This window comes from Poecile atricapillus, chromosome 8 (genome assembly GCF_030490865.1).
Source record: "Poecile atricapillus isolate bPoeAtr1 chromosome 8, bPoeAtr1.hap1, whole genome shotgun sequence".
NCBI lineage: Eukaryota > Metazoa > Chordata > Aves > Passeriformes > Paridae > Poecile > Poecile atricapillus.
Genome location: NC_081256.1, coordinates 15,223,233 through 15,244,859, shown reverse-complemented (window position 1 = coordinate 15,244,859; position 21,627 = coordinate 15,223,233). Strand labels below are relative to the sequence as shown.

General features: G+C 54.4%; 1 protein-coding gene across 2 annotated transcripts; it reads right to left on the bottom strand.

Annotated features, from left to right (window-relative positions):
- Positions 1-15,386: 15,386 nt before the first annotated feature.
- Positions 15,387-21,601, bottom strand: LOC131581445 (carboxypeptidase N subunit 2-like). Of its 2 annotated transcripts, none has more exons than XM_058843690.1 (2): positions 20,010-21,601; positions 15,387-18,514 (listed from the first exon to the last, which is right to left on the bottom strand). In XM_058843690.1, exons 1-2 carry the CDS (start codon positions 20,090-20,092, stop codon positions 15,934-15,936), a joined length of 2,664 nt encoding a protein of 887 aa, XP_058699673.1. In that variant the 5' UTR covers positions 20,093-21,601; the 3' UTR covers positions 15,387-15,933. The 2 variants fall into 2 exon arrangements, with proteins under 2 accessions (XP_058699673.1, XP_058699674.1); XM_058843691.1 differs by having other exon boundaries at positions 15,387-18,469.
- Positions 21,602-21,627: the final 26 nt, after the last annotated feature.

The following is a 21,627-nucleotide window of genomic DNA, read 5'->3' as shown; positions in this document are numbered from 1 at the left end:
CTTCTGTATTTCAGCTGAGATGTTCATTTCCCAAAATCACCGGCAGGGATATTTCCCCTTTATTGGCACCCAGACCCACCCTGATGGCTGGAGGCAAAGGGTGACAGAATGACCCCCATCTCCTCAGCCTCACCACAACAGCCACATGTCCAGGTGACTCTTGGCAGTGCTTTGGGCACTGCAGGCTGCCCAGAGTGGGGCTCTCAATTTGCTGAGGGGTGATGCAACGATCATCACAGCCCAGGCTGCCCGGCCACCACCGTGCTGCTCCCAGCTCTTTGACTGCTCATTTCCTTTTCTGCTCCTGCACCAATACCAAAAATGTTATTCCAGGTGCCGGCCCCAGCACTGCTCACTCCCCCACATGCTTCACCCCGCTTCTCCTGAAACCTGAGGAGAGCTGAACTCATTTTATGCCATTTTATTTCAATGCTGAGGGTTAACCTTGTGCCAGGCATTTTTTGTTCTGCCATAAACAGAGGAGAGGAGAGGGCCCACAACTTTGCTTAATGAGCAATTTTTTTACTGACTATTTTGAAGCTTTGATGCAATCTCCTTTCAAATGCATGAGCTTGTAGGGAGAGGGTGTTTGAGTCTGGATTCATTTTAAATTGAGATTAAAGTTGCTTGGCAGCACTGAAAGGGTATTGCAGGACATAGGCAAGGACCCCAGAAGATAAGGAAGGACCCTCAGGGAGAAGATCTGAAGTGAATATATGCTGTTTGTACTAGTTTGAGATGTTAAACCCAGGTGCATGCATGGGACAAGGGGAAGACCTGCCTGGAAATGCTGGTGCTGGGACTGCACCAGGGCATCAATTGGGACCTCCCTGGTCCTGAATCCCCACAACACCTGTGCTGGGGGAGATGTTTCTGGGGCAAACGAAGTCCAGCAAGGACCTGCTGGAGCAGGGGTGCTCAGGAGCCCATCGCTGCCCTGGGACATCTCTGCTGGAGCCATCGTGAGAGGGGTGCAAGGGGTGGCACTGCCAAGGGCTGACAGGTACAGCAGAGCAGGGACAGGGGTCAGCCCTGGCAGCAGCCAGCGGGACCCAGCTTCCCTCTGTACTGCCCCCAGCCCTGCCTCCCTGGCAGGACAGGGGTGTGTGCCCGCAGAGCCCACCCACGCCCAAGGACAGTGAGGGGCAGCCACAGCCATGAACGACAGAATGACAGCTGGGGAGGTGAAGCGAGGGCTAAATTAGGATGCTGGGCACTGCTGGCTGCCAGCCCAGTGCCGCCTGCCAACAGCCCTTTGGCAGATGAAAATCAAATCCTGGTGGGAAGATGATGCCTGGGGCTGGGCTAAGGGCAAAGGAGTGATGTTAGTCCCTCCACAGGGTGCAGGCTAGTGAGGACCATTCCGAACATTGTGTCCCCAGCAGGAATTTTCTGTGAACTTCTCTCACACCCTGGTGGAGGTTCCCTGTGACCCCCATAAGAGAACTGGCTGGGGGCCACATCTTCAGGCCAGAGAGCCAAGGAGGCTGCTGTGTGCCCGGGCCAGCACTAGGCTGCTCCCGGCTCTGCCCTGCTCCCAGCCCCTGCCGAACCCTGGGGGGCAGCACGGGGGGAGCAGGGGCTCCAGATTGGAACCACATGGAAGCACATTTGCAATGAATTAGGCTGGAAGCCAGCAGCTCTTGCTTGGCTGGGTGTGCAGCCAATCTTCGGGGATTGTCAGCTCCTCCCAGGTTTCCACAGCGGATGTTCCCTGGCCAGAGTGCAGCTGGGCTCTGTGCAGAGCTGCAGCCAAAACAGCCCAGGAGGAGATGAGCACACGCACAGGCAGGGACCCTCGCCCACACACACAGCCCCAGTGGCTCAAGTGGACCCCCACATGCTCCTGGCCTGGGCTGGGCAAGGTTTCAGAGGCTGAGGATGCTCTGGGGCAGGCGGTGGTGGTGCACAGGAGGGATTATTTGGCCACTTCCCAGCCTGGCAGCCCCAGGGTGAGCATCATGTCTCCCTGCCTGCCCTGGCTCACCGGCCCCTCAAGCTGCACCCAAAATTAAGCAGATGGGGATTAAGCAATGCTCAAGTTAATGCTTAAATTAAGCAATGCTCAGGCATTGGTGTGAAATCACATCTCAGGGTACCTGAGAAAAGGGCAGGATCCAAAAGGCAGGGAAGAAAAGCTCCACCTGGCAGCCCTCTCGAGGGGTGAGAGGGTTAAGGCACTGGTGCAGAAAGGCTTTGAGAGTGCATGTCAAAGAATGACACTAACAACTCATGTGACAACCTGCCAGGAAAACTTTTCAGATCATAATTCGCATAGCGTTTGTATCATGTTCCCTTCCTGTTTAAAAAGGCAATATGGAAACGGTGCAAGGGGTTATTTGCTGGTCAGGCCGATCTGCTGGTTATGCTCCCTGTCACGCGCGTCCCTCTAGGAAGTGATGCCACCACGACAGACATAATTTCTAAAAATAACACCATCCCACACATTAGTCTCTAACACCATTTGTTCTAATTATTCATTCCCAACTAAAGAATAATGTCTATTCACTAGCACTGGGTGAATACTAAGCCCCTGCCAGAGGAAGAAGTTGTGCTACCCCCACATGCCACCTGAGCATCTTCCTTGGTGGCATGTCCTACTGATGGCACAAAACACAGAGGGGACGCTGCCTTCCTGTGCCCAGCCCAGCCATTCCAGCCCCCACAAACCAGTCAGGAGTATTCCACTGACCCTGCTCCACCTCTACAGGACAAATCCTGGGGGCACCCAGAGTCCCTGTGCAGCTGCAGAGCCACAGCACGGTGCTCAGCTGGGTGTGTGTGGGCCCCAGCAGCACTGTGCCTCTCTGATAAGGCCATGTCTGTCTCTTGTTTCAGGGGTGAGGGTATTTATGAAATGACAGGCTGCAGTGTTAATCTCTGGTTGGCAAGAGAGCATGCCAGCAGCGTGGCAGCTGGGCACAGCCGGCAAACAGCCTTTTGCTGCAGTTGGGGCAGGGAGGTGCTTGGGAAGGTTCTGGAGATCAGCCCATCTGCCAGTTGCTTTCACCTTCTGCACTTTGCACAGCCCCTGCTCTTTGACACCCATATTGCTTGTGCCCAGCTCCTGGCTCAGAGGGGCTGGGGCAGGACCTGCCTGTGTGTGGGCATCTCCACTGGGTTAGCTGACCTGCAATCCCCCCATGCACTCCTAGAACGGCCCTGGAACAACACTGGCCGAAGTGCAGCTCCCCCTTGGATTATTTTATCACCCACATAACACCGGGGAAGGAAGGGAGGCCACCGCCAGGGAACATCTGGGCTCCATTGCTCATTGTCTGGGCAATGAGTGCTCAGACACTCATTAATTGATGTCAGCGCTGAAGACAGAAGGGACGTCAGATATTAAATAAACACGACCGCACTCTGCAGCCCGAGCCAGTCCCCCTGGGGGAGGCACACATGCACCCGCACCCACCCGCTCCCCCAGCACGGCCCCAGCCAGGGCCGGGACACAGCCGGCTCACCACACACACGTGTGAGCACAGCCACACGCTCGCCCGCTCCCACACAGCTCCGGTTTCATGTCAGCGAAGGCAGAGCAGGGTAAAAAATAGTCCTCCTTTTCCTTTTCGGTTTTCCAGCAGGCAGATTATCTGCAAGTGCAGAAACCGCCAAAAACTCTACCCCATGAAAGAGGGGGATGTGTGGAAGGTGGTCAGAGCCCTCCAGGGTCTGGGCTGGCTGATATCCCCCATCCAAAGTTGCTGCTTGTGGTCCCACCTCTGTCCTGGACACGTGCCCCTGGAAAGGAGCAGCTGCATGCCAGACCCCATGGGTGTGCACACACCACATGTGGGGCTGTGTCCTGCCTTTACTGGAGCACCCAGCCCCTCCTGCTGCCCCCAGAGTCCCGGCACAGCCTGGCATCCCATGGGTCTCTGTGCATCCTGCTGGTCCAGCCAGTGGGAATGGACAGTCCCATTTCACCGGGCTCTGAAGGGCTGTGTTTTCCTCACTCCACTTCTGTGGACACCCAAAGTCTTTTCTCCTGCCCTTCCCCTGCCTATGCTCTGAGGAAGAGCAAGTGTGGGAACAGCCTGACCCGCAGAGAGCAGGGAAGGCCGCCTGGGCACTGCAGTGTGACAGACACGTGCTGCAGGGCTGCTCTGGTGACTGCCAGCCCGGTGGCTGAGCGAGCCCATGCACTGTTTAGATCACAGGCCAGGGCAGCTCTGCCCCACAGCCTGCCTGGTGCCAGGCACAGGATGCACAGGTGGGCTACTGGTTCAGCCCCAGCTCACAGGGCCGGGTCTAGAGCAGGACTTGGGTGCAACATTACCCTGGGGGCAGCATTATCCCTGGGGGCACACTGTGGCACTAAGCTGGGGGCAGGCTGTGGCACTAAGCTGCTTTGATGTGTTTTAGAGTCACACCACAGCACCCAGATAAGGCACAGACCAGTGCACGCCCTGCAGGTGTGCAGAATACTCCTGACCTATGTCTACTGCTGCTGCTTTTGCTGCATTGCTAGAGCCAAATTTCCTCCATCCTATGGCATCTTCCACTGAACAGGAAACATTTCAACAAGATGCATTCACCCTGCACAAGTGCAAGGGGAAAAGCAGCCCCAGCAGTCTGGTAGGTGCCCAGGCTCAGCCAGGGTGGTCTCCCATCCCTCATGACATTAAACTTGTGGGTCCTGTAAAGGGCAGTGAGGAAAGGGATGGTCAGTGAAACGTGTCCTGTCACACAGGAGCACGGCAGCAGCCAAGGGCAGCACTCAGGGCTTCCTGCTCCTGCGTGCAGTGGGGACTCATTAGCTCAGGGCTGGCTGTGCCTACTTTATTCTCTGGCAGCTTTTGTTCCCTTACAGAAATGTAGTCTCTCTCTCCCTCGGCCTTAGCCCCTTTTAATATTAAGGTCAATAGGTTGACGATTAAGCAGGAAAAGGGCATGAAGAATCAACCAAATTAAATCTTGTGTGCAAACAGGTGGGTGTGAAATTTCAATCAATGGCTGGTGTTAGCAGGGACCCCTGGGATCACGATTTCCCAGGGGAAGACTGGGAAGCCCGAGAGGGATTTGGGTAAAAAAACTCCAGACATGGGAGAATAGAAAAAAAGTCTTCTCAAAAACCAATATTGACAAGGTTCCTGTGTTTGCACCCCGGCTTTCCCCGGCAGCACAAAGGGAGATGATTATCCCGGGTCCGCTGGGGAGGGGATGACGGGAGCTCAAAGGTGAGCCAGGCCCCCACCCCCCGGCTCCCCTGGCCCCAGCTCCTCCACTTAATCCCCCTCTCGCCCAGGCTTTGAAGTCGCCAGAGGTCGAATATGGGATGTAAATCACGTTAGACGCAGTGTGTGATCACAACGCCGCTGCCAGACAATGCCGCGCTTCCCCCGGTGCCCGGGCATCCCGCCGAGCCGCGGCCGGCCCTGGGCTATAAACATCCCCAGCATCTCCAGCATCCCCAGCATCCCCAGCATCCCCAGCACCCCCAGCACCCCCAGCATCCCCAGCATCTCCAGCATCTCCAGCACCCCCAGCACCCCCAGCATCTCCAGCATCTCCAGCACCCCCAGCATCCCCAGCATCTCCAGCATCTCCAGCACCCCCAGCACCTCCAGCACCCCCAGCATCCCCAGCATCCCCAGCACCTCCAGCATCCCCAGCACCCCCAGCACCCCCAGCACCCCCAGCATCCCCAGCATCTCCAGCACCCCCAGCACCCCCAGCATCTCCAGCATCTCCAGCACCCCCAGCATCCCCAGCACCCCCAGCATCTCCAGCATCCCCGAGCTTCGGGCGACAGCGGGCACCGAGGGTGGGCGGCGGCCGGGGACCCCCACCCCGGGCGGGACAGAGCCGGGAGCCGCAATGGGCACTGACGGCCCGCGGCTGCCGAGAGCACAGGGCTCGTCCCTGGGATTAATTAGCAAAGGCTGCGGCCGCGGAGCGATGTAAAACACGAGCCATTCGCTGGGCGTTGGCTCCCGGGGCTGTCCCGCAGCGCTGCACATCTTGTAAGCATTAGCATCACGTAAGGGGAGCCTGCACAGAAGGACCTGGGGTTTATTGGGCTGTAAACCGCCTTGTTCCCGTTACAGTAACGACGCTGCTGGTGAAGAGATGTGCCTTTAGCACATGAGGCTCGGGAACCAGGTGTGCCGGAAGGAAACAGAGCAGGGTTTGGAGGCTCTGCTGTCACCAGTGGGATAATAGAGAGAGAAACAAAGCAGACGTGGGAGGAAGCAGGGGGCGGCACAAAGGATAGGCTACCCCTGCCCCCAGGGCTGCTGTGCTTTTCAGCCCTTTGCATTTATGTGCCCCGGACCCGACTGGCCGGTGCTCGGCCCCCCTGCTCCCTGACATGGGGCTGCACACCCTGCCCGCCTCCTGAGAAATGCAGACCCGGCTGCAAGGGGTGTCAGGGAAACGGCGAGTTACTGCTGGCTCCTCGGCTCTGTTTTGATGGACTTTGCTCTGTCTTGCTCGAGCACATTCTCTGCCTCCTGTGGCACCTGGGAAGATGTGACACATGGGATTTGCTGCCCAGAGGAGAACAAGGACACTGCTGTCCGAAGGAGAAGCCCTGAGCACCAAGAACTTCCTTGCCCAGTGGAAAAGCCACTCATGCTTAATTTTCTCTTAGTCACAGAAGCAGCCTCCAAAAAAAAAGTGATAGTGGACCGTAAAAATTCATACATTTCCTATTTTCCCATTATCAAAAATGTATCCATGCTCTGCAGGCAGCAGGTCAGCTGGTTTAAGTCTTTTTTCACTAGTTCACACCTAAACCAAGACTGATTCTTCAAGACCAGCACCAGAGCTTACCAGCCATCACCATCTGGCTGCACAGACCTGGATGAACTTCATTAGAGGCATGTTCCCTCTAGTCTGGCTCCGAATGCCCCTGTTTTCTCCCTGGAGCTGCCACCTGTCTTGGTGGCCATGGCAGACCTTCCAAGCAGGTGTCTGGTGGGAAACACAGAACCTGTCACACTCCCCACCTGGTGACGAGTGACAGAGAGGGTGATGGTTAATGCCAGGCACCTGAACCCCATGGCATCAAACCTTTGCACATACCCACTAACAGGAGCCAGGCACAGGTGCCAACCCACCTCACCCTCCCACCCCCAGGCTCCTCTCCACTGCTGTGCTCCATCCCTGCTTGCTCCTGCAGTGCCCAAGCACAGGACCCTGGCAGTCAGAAACTGTCTGCTTTCAAAGCCTTTTTTTTTCCTTTCTTCTTAATTGAGAGAATGGATGATTTTTTTTTTTTTAAACAAAAATATGTTGTTATTGTGGAAAATATCTGCTCTCCACAGAAAATGCCTTGCATTCGTTGTACACATTGTGGGCCATACCAGAAAATATCTGATGTGCTTCCAAAACTGCTGGGGCATTTATTTTCTTATTAGAGTGGAAATTTTCTTCAGGAAACAAGTTTTACCTAGTTTGCACTGACATTTGCTGCAGCAGAAAGCAAGCAGCCCTGTCCCCATCTCACCCCTTCATCTCCAGAAGGTGGCATCACAGGGGCATCGTGGCATGACCAAAACTTGTGGCACAAACCCTGGCATTGATTCAAGATTTGACCCAAGTCCTCTAAGCCACTAAACACCAGCACCCACCCAGGCTGGCCCAAGGGGGAGCCATAGTTTCCTATGTTGTCCCCAGTCTCCTGGGGAAAGATGATATCTGTGTGAGAAACACTGAGGAAAACACATTATTTTACTGGTTTCTGGCTTTCAATTAGTGTTGATGCTGTACAGTTGTACTGGCTAATGTTAAGTAGACATTTATCAAGCAACATCAAGCCCAAATATTGCCATTCCAGTTTTGTATTTTCTATGATTTCAATTGTTCTACAGAACAGAAAAAAAAATAGAGAAAGAACATGCAACATTTTGTTCATGTCTTTCAAATTCCTCTGTGATTAATGTAGATGTTAGGATGGTGATTACAATAACTCCACCCATAGGTTTTCCTGCTGCATCTGTAACACAAGGTGGGATGCACCTGAGGACAACCTCACAACAAATGGTCCCTCCACAACAGCTCTGGCTGGGTCTGAGTCTGACTCTGTCTGCAACACTTCCAGTTGGGGACTACTCCTTAGTTCTCTTTTCCCCAGCAAAGCTTCTGGACACAGCAAAGAAAATTGCCTGTGCCCCCTCACCTGAAACCTGCCTTACCAAGCACTCCCCACCAAGTGTTTTTAGGTTCAACCCCCAGTGGTTCCCCTTGCACTCTGGAGAGCCTGGGGGCTCCTTAGGCAAGGGCTGCCTTCTCCAGAGACCAACCCAGGAAGCTGCTGAGGTGCCGTGTGACACAGCCAGCCAGGACACAACCATATTCTTTATTTCTTTCTCTTTTTTTTCAAACAGATTTCTGAGAAAACATCTGCTGTGCCCCAAGCCCACACCGGATCTGAAGATCAAAATAAAGGACTTTTGTCTTTTTATTAAGCATTTTAGCAAACGTGACTATTACATTCATATTATATTTCCCTGTTTTGTACAAACACGTTTAAGTCAGCACTAAGAGGATTACGTTTATGGTGCACCAATCTCTGCTCAAATGGGTTGACTAAGGAAACTCTTGTTAAACAGTATTTTCTCTAATGCCTGTTGCTTTTCTTCCTTGCTTTAGTGCTCAGATGTCTATCCAGGCTCCCTAAATCCACCCTCCCCATAAGCTTTCAGATCAAGACTCTTCCCCCCTGTGCCCCCCTCCATACTCTTTAATACAGCTGAAGATGAACATTAGTGCTTGGTTCAACTGCACTGGAAAGGGAAAGGGCAGATTCATCAAAATCTTTATACCTCCATAGAAAAATGTAGCCTTTTGCCTTTCCTCGAGTGAATGTCTTTTCTAGAGGGTATTCATTAGGGGTTTGGTCTGTTTTTGCAGACAGCTCCACAGATGTTGACATTTTTTTTCTTCACTGGGTTAAGACGCCTTCTATAGGCTTTCAGTCTTCATTTGTTACTTCTTTATTATCCAAGAAGGGTTTTTCTTTTTCTTTTTTTTTTCTGCTTCTTTTTTTTTCCCCCCCTTTCTTCCCAAGGAGTTGACTCAGTTCTCTGAAGAGAGCAGTGGTAGTCAGGCTCATTATTATCTCGGGCCCTTTTTCATCGCCCCGGCAGGCCGGCCGGGGCGCGGGGCCATTGTGGCAGAGCAGCAGGTAGCTGTGGCACAGCGGGGTCAGCGCTCCGGCCGGCGCAGCGCCTTTGTGTGCCCGCCTCGTGCTGCTGGCTCCGTTTGTCCGGCGGTGGGAAAGGTCAGGAGCATGCTGCTGCTCCGTACCTGAGGTTTTGTCTCCAGCCGCTGCTGAGAACTTATGTAAATAATTCATTGGAAAGCAATCGCCAGACCTGGGGGGGGAGCAGGGGGAAGGGGTGGAGATGTGCTGGCAGGGTGGTACCAGAGGTACCTGGTCCATCAAACACGCTTGCCAGAGTCTTGGCCAGAGCTGCGGTGTGCTCAGGAAGCCACAGGCTTGCCACATTCCATGGGGCTTCATATCATCACTTCTATACACTGAGATAGCTGGTTTCCCACTGCAAACTTTGCCAAGAGAGCCGTTTGTGTGTGGAGGCTTAAAGCATGGTGCAGGCAGCAACCTGCACTGAAACCCCCATCTCAGAACACACTGCGGTTTGCCCAGGACCTGCTACCCTTGCCTGCAGACATACACCATCCAGATACTCACCTCAGTGCCAGTACCTCAGCTCCCACAGAAAATCTACTGTGTATATTGAGATTTTTCCACAAAAAAAGATTGGCGGTACAGACATGGGGACTGCCAAAGGCATCATAATTCAAGTGGTGCTTCAGGACCTGCCCTAACAGAAACCCGAGGTAAGGACTCCAGCTAATTCACAGCAGGGCTCACTGTGTCACCCTGTCACTGCGGGCCATGCATTATCTCAGGGAAAACTGAAGCCCTTCTGCTCTTCCTGAGAGCCCTCCCAGCCCATTCCCACCCTGCCTGGAGTCACCAGCCCTGTGGAGAGCATGGAGCTCCCCAGCCGTGCTCCCAGCACCAGCTGGTGCTGGGGACAGGGCAGAGGTGACAGGTGTCTTTATCCCACCATGCAGGAGAGCTTGAAAGTCCTGCTGGCAGGAATTTGTTTGCAAATTTTTCTCCATTGAAAGGAGTGAAGGGGACTGATATGACTTCTTGATTATGGGAGGGGCAGGCGAGGCAGAGGGATGGGGCAGCTCCTGGGGAGCCTTTCCTCCACAGCTGGATGATTTAGTACCTTAGTGGGGCATGCTGGCTTCAGCCATGGGGCAGGGGGTGGGCATTAAGGGTGATGTGTTCCCAGTTAGCAGTCACTATCTGAAAGACACTGCCTGTGGTTGGGGAGGGAAGCTGCCTGGCTAGCAGGCATGGCTCCCTCCTGCCCCACAGAGCTGCAGGACTGTGCCAATGCTGGATGCCCACACTGGGTGCCCAAGCACTCCCCAGCTGCCCTTGCCCAGCCAAAAGAGGAGTAGGAGGGGAGCAGCTCCCCCCCGCCTGCTGCAGCCCCGTGCTCAGCCTAGGACATTGAGCTCGACTGGAATCCACATGCGAATATTGATGGGGAGGCAAAAATCCATCACATTCAGCCCCCACCAGTATGCTAAAAGCTCTTGCCATTTTCTCTTTTTATCACAGCTTTAGCAGGAGAGCTCCCATTAGCTTTACACATCATCCCTGGGGAAATAGTGCTGATAGATGTGTGAGATCAGGCAGGTGGATTTTCTTTTCATCACATAGGCTGGAAAAGCCTTCCACTGCTAAAAGCAAGAGGAGACTGAGCCAGCTCTTGCAGACTGCTCATGATTCACCTGGAGGGTCATGGCTGGATTTCAGACCCCTTGCTCTGTGCTGGTGCCTGGGTGCTGCCTGGCCCAGCAGGCAGGGCAGGATCTGGCCTAGAACAGCACTGGCTCAGCAGGACTTTCCTTTGGGCTGGGCCCCCACATTTTCCCCTGAATGGAGCCTGATCCTGTCCCAGTGCAGCATTTCACCCCAGCAAACTCCCAGCACAACCACGGGCAGAAAATAGCTTTTCTGTAACAGTGGAGTGATGGAATCTTCTGTCTGTGCCTGCCCTTTGTCACTCTGCTGTGTTTGTGCTGGCCTTTGCTCCCTCTGAGCACACCAGTCTCAGTGTTGCTCACACACAGACTGGCAGCAGGGATGCGAAGGAGCTCTGGACGCAGGATCCACAGCAGCTTCTGCACAAACATTACAAGTGCTGAGGTTTATAACCCAGAAAATCTGGGCTCTGAAGGGCTCTATCTGGAGGGGCGGGAGGCGTGCCGCCCTGCCCAGAGCCACTTTCATGCCATTGTGCCTTTTCAGCATTGCATTAAGACAGCCAAAGAAGGGGGATTTTTAATGGTTCCAGGGGAACAAAGTGGAAACATTCGACCCAACTTCATTACAGAATCATCTGAAACGCTTGAGGAACGTTTCCCACTAATTACCATAAATAGCCGAAAAAAATCTTTCCCTCCCAAAGCAGGTTCCAGCTGCCCCTCTGTGTTTTCTCACCTCCACTTCCAATAGCCTGACCCTGCCCCCGCACAAAGGGGAGACCCCAGCTCCGCTCCCCCCACACTCAGGAGCTCTAAAGAAATACAAACAGGCAGCAGATTAACAGCACTTGTTTGCACCTTAAACAAACAGGAACTTCCGCCCCTCCGGGCTCTCTCGCTGCCCAAGGGAGGATGCAACAGCTTGTTTTTCTTGCCCTTGCTCTCATGCCCTGCCCAAACCCTGAATAAAAGCCTGGACAGCCCAAGGTATGAGGATGAGAATGCCAGGAGTCTCAGCCCCACATTTGCTTGAGCCTCATCCCTCCTGCTGTGTGTCCTCTTGCTGCCCCATCTGCCCCTGGGGAAGTCAGCCCCCTGCTGCAGTAGGGGTGGGAGATGCCAAGGGCAAAGCAATGAAGGAATGTCCCAGTTCAGCTCTTGCCCCATGTGTCTCACTGGGCTTCCTGCAAGAGACAGCCTGACGTGGCTGGATGGGTACTGTGAGTGGGTGTGGAGAGGGATGCAGAATGCGAAGGATGGAGAGGGAAACATACAAACCATCCAGAGGACACACAGAGGAGTGGTGCTGGTGTTCAAAACCATCACCAGCATCGGGGAGGCACAGCAGCACACTGAGCACTGGCTGCCAGCCCACAAGCCATCTCTGCTGACTGCAATAGGGGATGGATGAGTGCTGCACATGCCTGTGCAGCTGCACCTGAGGCTGATCCCAGCAGCTGCTTCCTCTGACAGGGAGCTGCCCCAGCTCGTGTCCTCAACCTGCAGCTCCTATGTTGCCCATCCCATCCCTCCAGTGGCATTGCCAGCATCTCCCTGCTCCTACAGAACGATGTCAAACCAGCTCCTTCTTGCTCTGCCCACAGCACACAGAAGAGTCAGCCCCAAGCTCGCCATGCCTCTCAAACCACACCAGCAGCTTTTGGGACACTGCTCCCAGCACAGCTCGGCACATGTCTGGGACCAGCACATGAGGCAGGCACGCAGGGAGGAAGCTGTGGCAGCGTGGCCACAAGCTGGGATCCCATCACAAGCCAGCAGTGAGACTTGCACACCATAGCCCAGGCTTGCTCCTTGTGTGGGTTATAGTGCAAATCCCCCTCATGCAGGTGTTCATTGCCCCCCTCCCCATGAGCCACAAGAAAGAGTTTTGCTTGTGAGCCCCCTTCCTGCCCATTCCCCAGGGACAGGAAAGGGAACTGAAGCAGGTGGCAGGGACAGGCCACCACACCCACAGCATGGGTGGCTCCTGGCAGGGCTGACATGCAGAGGGTTACAGGTCAGTGCTGCAGCATGTGACAGTGCTGTGGGAGCCACGTCTCACTTGCACAGGGCAGGGAGGGAGCCAGCAGCAGCAGCTGCAGGACTCCCAGGCCATGCTGGAGTCCCCTGGTCCCAGCACCACTCAAGGACACACATGAATGTCTCCTGTCTCTGCTTCTAACTGTTGGTCACCTGAGGCTGTGAGGATGCCAGGCAGTCACAGCAACTGGGAAGAGGTATAGAGTGTCATGAGCAGCCTGGAGATGCCACATGGGGATACTCAACTGTTTTTTTCCAAAACAAGAGCCAGAGGCATCCTGTGCAAGGAGCAGCAAGCAGAGGAAGAGCAAAGCAAGGTGATGCCTCGTTCAGTGCATGGGCAATCCTGGGCACTCTTCACCACATGGGTATGTTGGTCTTACCTGAGTTTAGAGAAACCAGAGAAATTCACAGGTTAAAAACTACTGACCACTACCCAGTGCAGTGGTGTGCTGCAAAGGGATGCCTGGGCTGCCCACAGCCCAGAGTGGAGAAGGTGTGCCAGGGACTCTGCACTCCACAGCACCTGCCGCAGCCACACACCTTCATTGCAGCGAGCTGTAGCCCTGAATCAGCAAACACTGATCTCCCTGGTGCAGATGTCCATGCTCTGCCCCATCTCCATGTGCTCTCTGGCAGCTCTTGCTCAGCAAGCAGGAAACCCCAGGGTGCTGCCCCACAGGCTGCTCAGGCACATCGCCCCCAGGACGCCCTGCATCCCTCTAAGCTCCTTCCCTCCTGGAGTACACTGGGGCCAACAGGGGCAAATGGGAACAGCTGCTAATTCCTCCCAGCCCAGCCGTAACCCTCCAGGGGCTGGCCCTGAAGTGGTGGAGGGAGCTGACTCTTCCCTGTGAGCCAGCTGCACCAGCCTGGCCCTGGGAACATGCACACTGTATTTTCATTGCAAATTACTAATCGATCATAGCAGGAAATTCCCGTGCTGAGAACACCCTTGGCTGTTATTATTTTACAGCACTCTGAAGCACTTAGAGGTGTTCTGGCCACTTAGAGAGATGTGGCCTTTTCGGGGTATTATGGGGCAAATTAGTTTTAAAAGCAGCTGTAGGAATGTCAGCCATTTGGCTTCCAGAGCCGGATGGGCACAGGTGGAGGCTGCAGGGCTTTGGGTTACGTTCAGATACTGCAAAGAGGGAACCAGCACGCTCCAGAGTGAACACCTCATGCCTGACCCCAGCTTTATTAATAACCAGTAATTAATATGAGAGCGGACGTGCCTTGTGTCTCTGAAGACCTTTTAAGATGTGATTATGTTGTGCTAATCTCACCCCGAAGTACTTCCCTGTTTAGACTGTGCTGGGCCATTAAATATCTGAAAAGCCAGCAGAGACCCCCCCCCCCCACCACCTTGGGAAGTGCTTGGGGTCTGTTCCCCAGCAGCCGGGCCCCGCTTTCAAACCCTCTAAATCAAGTATTAAACCGAGTCCATCTGGATTGCCAGAAAAAACACTTCCCTCCCCCTCATCTGTATCTCATTACCTGCTGTGCCAGCCATGGCCCCGGCGCTGCTCGCTCCATCCCGCCCAGATGTGCTGCCCCACGCTCGCCTCCCGTATTTCACAGCCGTCAGCAGGACTTCAAGGAGCAGCTGAAGGGCCTGTAACACTGCACAGGTTCTCAGCAAGGATGTATATCCAGGTCCCTAATGCATAGCTGCAGACACACACTCTAGCACAAAGCCTCTTCCCCCTCTCCTGGTCTTGCACCGGGCAGGGGAACTGGGGTGCTCAGGGCTCACTGGCCAGGAGGTTTCCGAGTGGCTTTCCCACTTTTTCTTGTGAAACACATGTCCAGACTATTGCTTTTCTGGGACTCTTTCCCTGGACACCTCCATGCCAGGCAGCCCCTATGCCACACAATTGGGGAAGGGCAGCCAAAGGCAGGACAAGACTGAGCAGGCACCAGCAGCAATGGCAAGGAGTTGAAGACAGACACCTACAACCCTGCAGAAACTGTGATCAAATTTGGGAGCAGCTTGCCGTGCACAGGGCAAAATCAACACTGAAGCTAAAGCAAAAAAAAAGGTACCTAGAGACCTGAATCAAGGGAACAACCCCTGTGTTCATCGGCTCAAATTCTCCCGGAATAAAGCTTCTCAGGAAAGGTTTCAACACTTTCTGTGACGGCAGAAACCACAGAGGAACAGCCACTTTTGTTTAAGTTTGGCACTTCCCTGGGCCTGGCAGGAGCCCAGGACTGCCGAGGTGAAGGCTCTCATCAACCCTTCCTCCCAAGTTTCCCAAGAGACCTGTTCCCACCCTGCAGCCAGGGCTCAGCACCAGGTGAGCTTATGGTAAAGAAGCACATGGCCAGCCATGCTGAAACATCACTCTTCCAGAGGGGCTGGGCAGCACCACAAGGGGGTTTTGGGGGACATGACATTTAAGAGTGGGAAGAAAAGCTTATCTATTGTCTCACAGTGCCAGAGTCTGTGGAGGGTTAGCCCTGGTCCTACCCCAGCACTCAGTGGGGACCCCACACTCCAGCAAGCAACAGGAATCCCCCTCAGCAGGTCATGGCAAGAAAAGCCCCAGGATAACAGTCTTTTCACCAGCCCATCAGACATGCAGAGCAGGCTTTAATATCAGGGAGGAGGAAAGGGAGAGGGAGAGGAGAAGAGATCTGTGTATGATGGTGGCACAGACACTGATACATCCTGTAGCGCGGCACAGAGGAGAGAACGGGGTGCAGGGCAGGAAGTCTTGTGATATCTTTCCCCAAGGTCTGCGAGCACCTTCCAGGGATGTGAGGAGATTCGGGTAGGGGCTCCTGACCATGGCCAAGAAGCGGCCATGTCCGCGGTGCGGGGGCTCCGGCGTTTCGGTGGCCGCGGTCAGGCGGTGGCAGCCACTGCCGGTGTCGGGATGCCATCTAGTGTCCCTTGGCAGAAGGGCCGTCAGGCAGGGACACCGCGCATAGGCTCGCAGGCTCCCAGCATCGCCAGGAGTCATCCCAAACCAGCCCGGCTGCGGGGAGCCCCTGCACTGGGATCGGCCTGGGTGCCGGGACCCCCATCCCAGGGACAGCGCACCCCGCGGCCAGCACGGCTGCAGACCCCAAAGGAGGACAAATGGCACAGCCCAGGTCATACAGGGACAGCAAAGCTCAAGGTGGTGCCGGGGCTGGCTCAGCGGTCCCCGGAGCAGCCAGCGCCTGAAGGCTCAGCAGCCGTACGGGTGGCCCGGGTTGGTGGCGCGTGTCCTGGTGAAGAAGGAATGCGACCACCCCCCCCAGCAGTGTGCAGGCTGCCTGCAGTGCCAGCACGGCCACCCCCAAGGCCAGGGACACCTGGCACTGCCATGGGCTGGCCCATAGGGATGAGCCCCAGGCACGATGGCTGCTGGGGACCAGGGGTGGAGAGGCTGGGCAGGGGCTCATGCTGTCTGATAGTGTGGGGACGGGAGGTGTTGGGAGCAGGACAGTGCCTGCCGGAGCAGGAGCGTGTTGGGGGGCAGTGGGGGTGGGCTGGGCACCAGCTGTGGACAGGTCACACGTGGTGGAATAGCCCCATTCCCTGCCTGGCGCAGGAGCACGGTGCGATGGTGAATGTGAGGCCAGTGGGACTGTGCCCAGAGCAGCAGCCCTGGGGGATGGCCAGAGTGCCACGGAGGAAGCTGAGACAAGGGGGGCTATGGGTGTTCCCTGTGGGATGGTGGCTGGCTTCTCCCTGGGCACTGAGAGAGCAGGAGGCTCTTGTCTGGTGGTGGCTGCCAGTGGGCTTGTTGGCACCTGTGTGGTGGCAGCAGCTAGAGCAGGTGGCACAGGGTCTGGGTGGGTGGCCCCAGGAGACTGTAGCCTTACAATGGCTGAAGTTGAAATAGCTGATGATGGTGTGGTGATGGAAGCCTTGGGCATCTCAGCTGATGATGATGGTGTGGCAGTGGAGGCCTTTGGAGATGAGGTTGTAATGGAGATCTCTGGCAGCACAGCTGGAGATGAGGTGCTGATGAAGGCTTTTGGTAGCACAGTTGGTGATGGTGTGGTGATGAAGGACCTGGGCACACTGGTTGTTGATGGCATGGTGATGGAGGCCATGGGCTTATTGGTTATTGATTGGCTGGCACCAAAGGTCTTCTGCAGCACAGCTGGTGGTGGGGTGGTGACAAAGGCCTTAGGTGGCTTGGTTGGTGACAGAGTGGTGAAGGCAACCTCCATTGGCATGGTTGGCAACACAGCAGAGGTGACCACAGGTGAAAGAGTGTTTGGCAGTGTCCTGATGGGAAAGGATGCCAGTGACAGCATGGTTGGTGCTGCTGTGGACATGGCTCCATGTGACAGGAACGTTGCTGTCCTTTGTGATGGTGTGGAGTTAAAGGGCAGAGTGCCTGGACAAATCAGGTGTTCGTCCCTCAGCAATGTTACTTCTTGCCCTGCCAGGTGGGGTGGGCTCTTGCAGGAGACTTGGGTGGACAATTTGACCTTCTCCTTGTTGTGCAGGATCCAGCCGTGCAGGTAGCAGAGGTTGCAGTCACATCTCCATGGGTTACCGCTCAAATACACTGAGCTGAGCTTCTTCAGAGGGTCTAGGAGCCCTTGGGGAACACTCTCCAGCTGGTTCTTTCGAAGGTTGAGGGTTTTCAGATTTGGGAGAGAAGCAAAGACCTCTTCATCCAGAGCAGAGAGCTGATTTGTGTCCAGCTGGAGGTCCAAGAGCTTGCTGAGCCCTGTGAAGGCTCCTCTTGGCAGGGCAGATAGCTGGTTGTGGGACAAGATGAGTTTGCCAAGGGATGTGAGATTGACAAAGATGCCATCTGGAAGTGTGGCCAAACTGTTCCTGCCCAGATCCAGCTCCCGCAAGTGTGGCATGGTGTCAAAAAGGCAGCAGGGAAGCTCCATAATATGGTTTGAGCCCAGAGTCAGCAACTTCAGTTTGTTTAAACCAAAAAAGCCCTGAGGTGGGAGAACCCTGATGAGGTTGTTGTCCAAGAAGAGTTTCTCCAGGTGAGGCAGGCTCCTCAGAAGCATGGATGGCAGTGCCCTAAGCCTGTTCCTCTGGAGGCTGAGCTCCAGCAGCTCCAGCTGACTGTCCAGCAGTCCCTCTGGGAGGTGCTGCAACTCATTCTCATACAGCCGGAGGACTTGCAGCTGGGTGAGTTTGCTAAAGGCATTCCCAGGAAGAGCTGTGATCCTATTTCTAGACAGGTCCAAAAAAGTGAGATTGACAAGAGAATCAAAAATGCCTTCTGGAAGAGAAGGGATTGCATTGATGTGCAGGGAGAGCTCTCCCAAACTTTCCAGCCCATCAAACAGGCCTTTGGGGATGGATCTGAGCTGGCTGTCTCTCAGCTCCAGCCTCTGTAAACTTGGGAGGTTTTGGAAAGTGCCCACAGATAGTTTTTCTAATGAGGCACCAGAGATGTCCAAGTCCCTCAACTTGTCCAAATTATCAAAGGATCCAGGTTCAACAGTCTTGATCTTGTTGCCAATGAACAAAATCTTGGTTAGGTTGGGCATGTACCTGAAGGCACCTTTCCTGATAGCAGTGATGCTGGTCTGCACAAAGATCATCTCAGAAACAAAGGGCTTTGCAATCTTTGGGATCTCTTTGACATCATTTTTTGTTCCTCTGTAGACCTCCTGGTAGTCTTTGGGCATTTCATATGGATCTTCACCCAGGATTTGATCTTGGCATTTATGGGGACTGCAGGAGAGGAGGAAAAGGAAAAGGATATGCTGGTACATTGTCCTGGAAAAAAAAAAGCTTCAAAAATCAGTTATGAAGAACAAAAAATCTCTGTCCACAGCTCATGAACTGTGGTATCACACTGTTGTTCAGCTCTCAGGACTCTTCTATTCACATACCATGACTCATTTCATGAGAAAGAGAGAGACTGGACAAGCAAACATGCTGCATTGACACAAGTTCACTGCTGTTGGTACCAAGGGATGAAGAGGGAAAGCAAGCCAGCTCATGGCTTGCACTGGGAGATGCTCCAGGAGGGACAAGGGCTGGACAGTCTGTTCTCTGGCCCCTCTTCTCACGTGTTTGAGCTGTAGGCTCAGTCTGCCTGGGCGAAGAAGGCAAAGTGCTGCTGCCCATTAGTGCTGCCCCAGTGGGTCCAGTTAGTCAGCAGGGCAACAGCCCATTCATGCAACAACAGAAGCAGTCAGCCCTGCATTTGCTAATGAGGGATCAGCAAGGCTCCCAGGAGCCAGCCAAGACCAGAGGACCTTGTGTGCTTAGAATTTCCACCCTGTGCTGGGTAGACTTGCTATTTCATTGCTGCTTCCCTCAGTTCAGGGGGCTGAATTAAAGCATGGTTTCTAAGCATCTTTTTTTTTTCAGGATTCTTGATAATTGCACCATATTTTGGCCTTGTTTATACAGCTCTGACAGACAGAAATAGTTAACCTGTGAACAGCAACCAAGCTTTACAGCAAGGCTCATTAAAACCTCGGAATGTCCACAGATGAACTCTTTAACACCTAATATTTGGGGCTCTGACCTTGTAGGTAGGAAGTGAAATCACTGATGTACACCTACTAGTAAAGCCCATTTCTTCCATGGAAACATTTGGAAACACTCAGCTAACACATTAACTGGGGTTTAACTGCCATGAGCACCTCACTGGAACCATATTTCCAGTTTTTAATTCACAGCCCTGGGTGGGAGCAGGGAAAAGAAGTATTGGTTTCTTCTTGGGTGACCATCAAAGCTAACCATGCAAAAAAACTTATTCTGGGAGGGTAATTTTGCTATGAAAAGTTATTTTTTAAAGAATGTTGAGACGTCAGCAAATACAGGAGACTGAAAGCCACGTGGTTTGAAGAGAAATGGATGGGAGGTGACCTCTGTTGTGCAGGCTACCCCCCAGGGCAGAAGCCACTGTTGATCCCTGCCCATCCTCTCCTCAGGGACACTCAGGCAGCGGAGCTGGGGCTGTGGCTGTAGAAGTTCCTGCTTCACTTCTGCCGCTGGGGCAGTGCAGTGGGTGAAATGTGGAAACATCTGAGTGGGTGGGGATGAAAATAGACAGTTTTGAACCACAAAGCCCTTTTAAATCCCTCACTGTGGTCTCGTGCTTGTCCCCTACTCCAGCCAGGCAGAGTCATGGAGAGATGGTCCCAGCTCATGGCACTGAAGCCTCCCCTGATCCTTGCTGCAAGGAAACGATCAGCCCTCCATACCACCCCTCCCAGCGCATTTTAAAGAGCTAAAAAAAGCATTTTGCATCACTTACTTGGCTGAGCGTTTGCAAATGAGTTCAGCCAGCGGAGCGAGCCATGCCAAGCCAGGAGTGAGGACACCGGATGGGGGTCTCATCACCTGGCCAGCTCTTTATCCACGTCCCAGGCACAGGGCTCGGCTTCACATGAGGTCAGGACACAGGTCTGTGCGGGGAGATAAGGGACGGCCGGGACCCAGGAGAGGAGCTGTGCCCCCAGTGCAGGAGGCCACAGCAGAAACCCCTTGGAGGGGATGCAGTCACGTACTCCCCAGGCGTTATCTGCTGGCACCACTTGACTCGTCACATCCAGGGAAAGCTGAAGATCTCCAGGCCAGCCTGTTTGCAGGCAATGGTCTGTTTCTGTGGTCCCATATCTCCACCAGGGTAACTCATCGGTTTCACAAACATCACCCCCACCGACACAACAGACAGCTGTTTCATTCCTCAGGATTTGCCTTACGTAGCTAAAAGTGAAGTTCTGAAGCCATTTTTAATGCTTTTAAACAGTGAAACCTCTGTGGCTTGACAGATACAGCACCCAGGCTCTGTGCTCAGCCCCACATCTCCACACCTTGCTGGCCCTAGTATTGTGTGCTGCACCCCAGTGCAAGCCAAAGACCCTCCCATGGTGATACCCAGAGCTCCTGGCCAGTGCAGGGTATCCTGTGGGATGCTCATTTTGAGGCAAACTGACAGGATATCCATTACTTCCCAATGGGTTATTGAACAGATTGCATTTAAACTTCCCTTTGCACCTGCTCCTATAAAACTCAGATGCTGCTTGCTGCGTTTCATTGCACTTTTCCTGGCAAATTTAAAAACTACCGCACATTTTCAGCAGCCTTACCCGTTTGCCATATCAGGGTCGTACACACCCATGTCCCCGGCTCTGCCGGGCCCGCGGAGCCCGGTCCCGATGGCCACGAGATGGTGCCGCAGCACCGCCGCACCGACACGCACGGCCCCAGGCTCAGGGACACTCGGGGACACTCACGGGCACGGACAGGCACAGGGACACTCTGGCACGGACACCCCCGTGTGTGCACCCACACCGGCCCTCCCAGGGGAGCACACGCCTTACCTGTCACCCCTGGCTGGGACTTTGTGCCTCATCTCCACAGGTCACAGAATCAGAATCCCGGGATGGGAGAGGTTGGAAGGGACTAGTGGAAGTCATCTAGTCCAACCTCCCTGCTGAAGCAGGGCTCCCAGGGTACTCATGGCTCTGTTCAGATGGCTTTTAAGTATTTTCAGAGGAGACTCTACAGCCTCGCTGGGCAACCTGTTCCACTCACCCTCACAACAAAGCTCTTCCTCTTGTTTAGGTGAAACTTGGCACATTCCATTTTCAGGCTGCAGGGCTGCAGGCCAAGCCCTGACAGGGTCAGAGGGGACCTGCCTGTGCACATCTGGGCTGGCTCAAGCCCCTTGCTGGGCACTCAGCAGCACTCACCCACACCTCTCTTGGACAGCACAAATCTGTGTCCTGAGGGTTTTCCAGGCTGCAGCTGGGCCTCTCTTCCCTCTGCAGTGCCGAGGGAAGGTGGCTGCAGCGGGCAGACGTGAGCACACCGTGAGCTTGCCAGAGTGGCACCTACTCACCACCAGGCACCTGCACCTATGCCACAGC

Bases quoted from the DNA above. Each gene is read 5' to 3' on its own strand.
- LOC131581445 (XM_058843690.1), bottom strand. From the start codon at position 20,092: ATGAGACCCCCATCCGGTGTCCTCACTCCTGGCTTGGCATGGCTCGCT. The intron at 18,515-20,009 runs GTAAGTGATGCA...TTTTTTTTCCAG, and splicing joins ATTTGCAAACGCTCAGCCAA to GACAATGTACCAGCATATCC.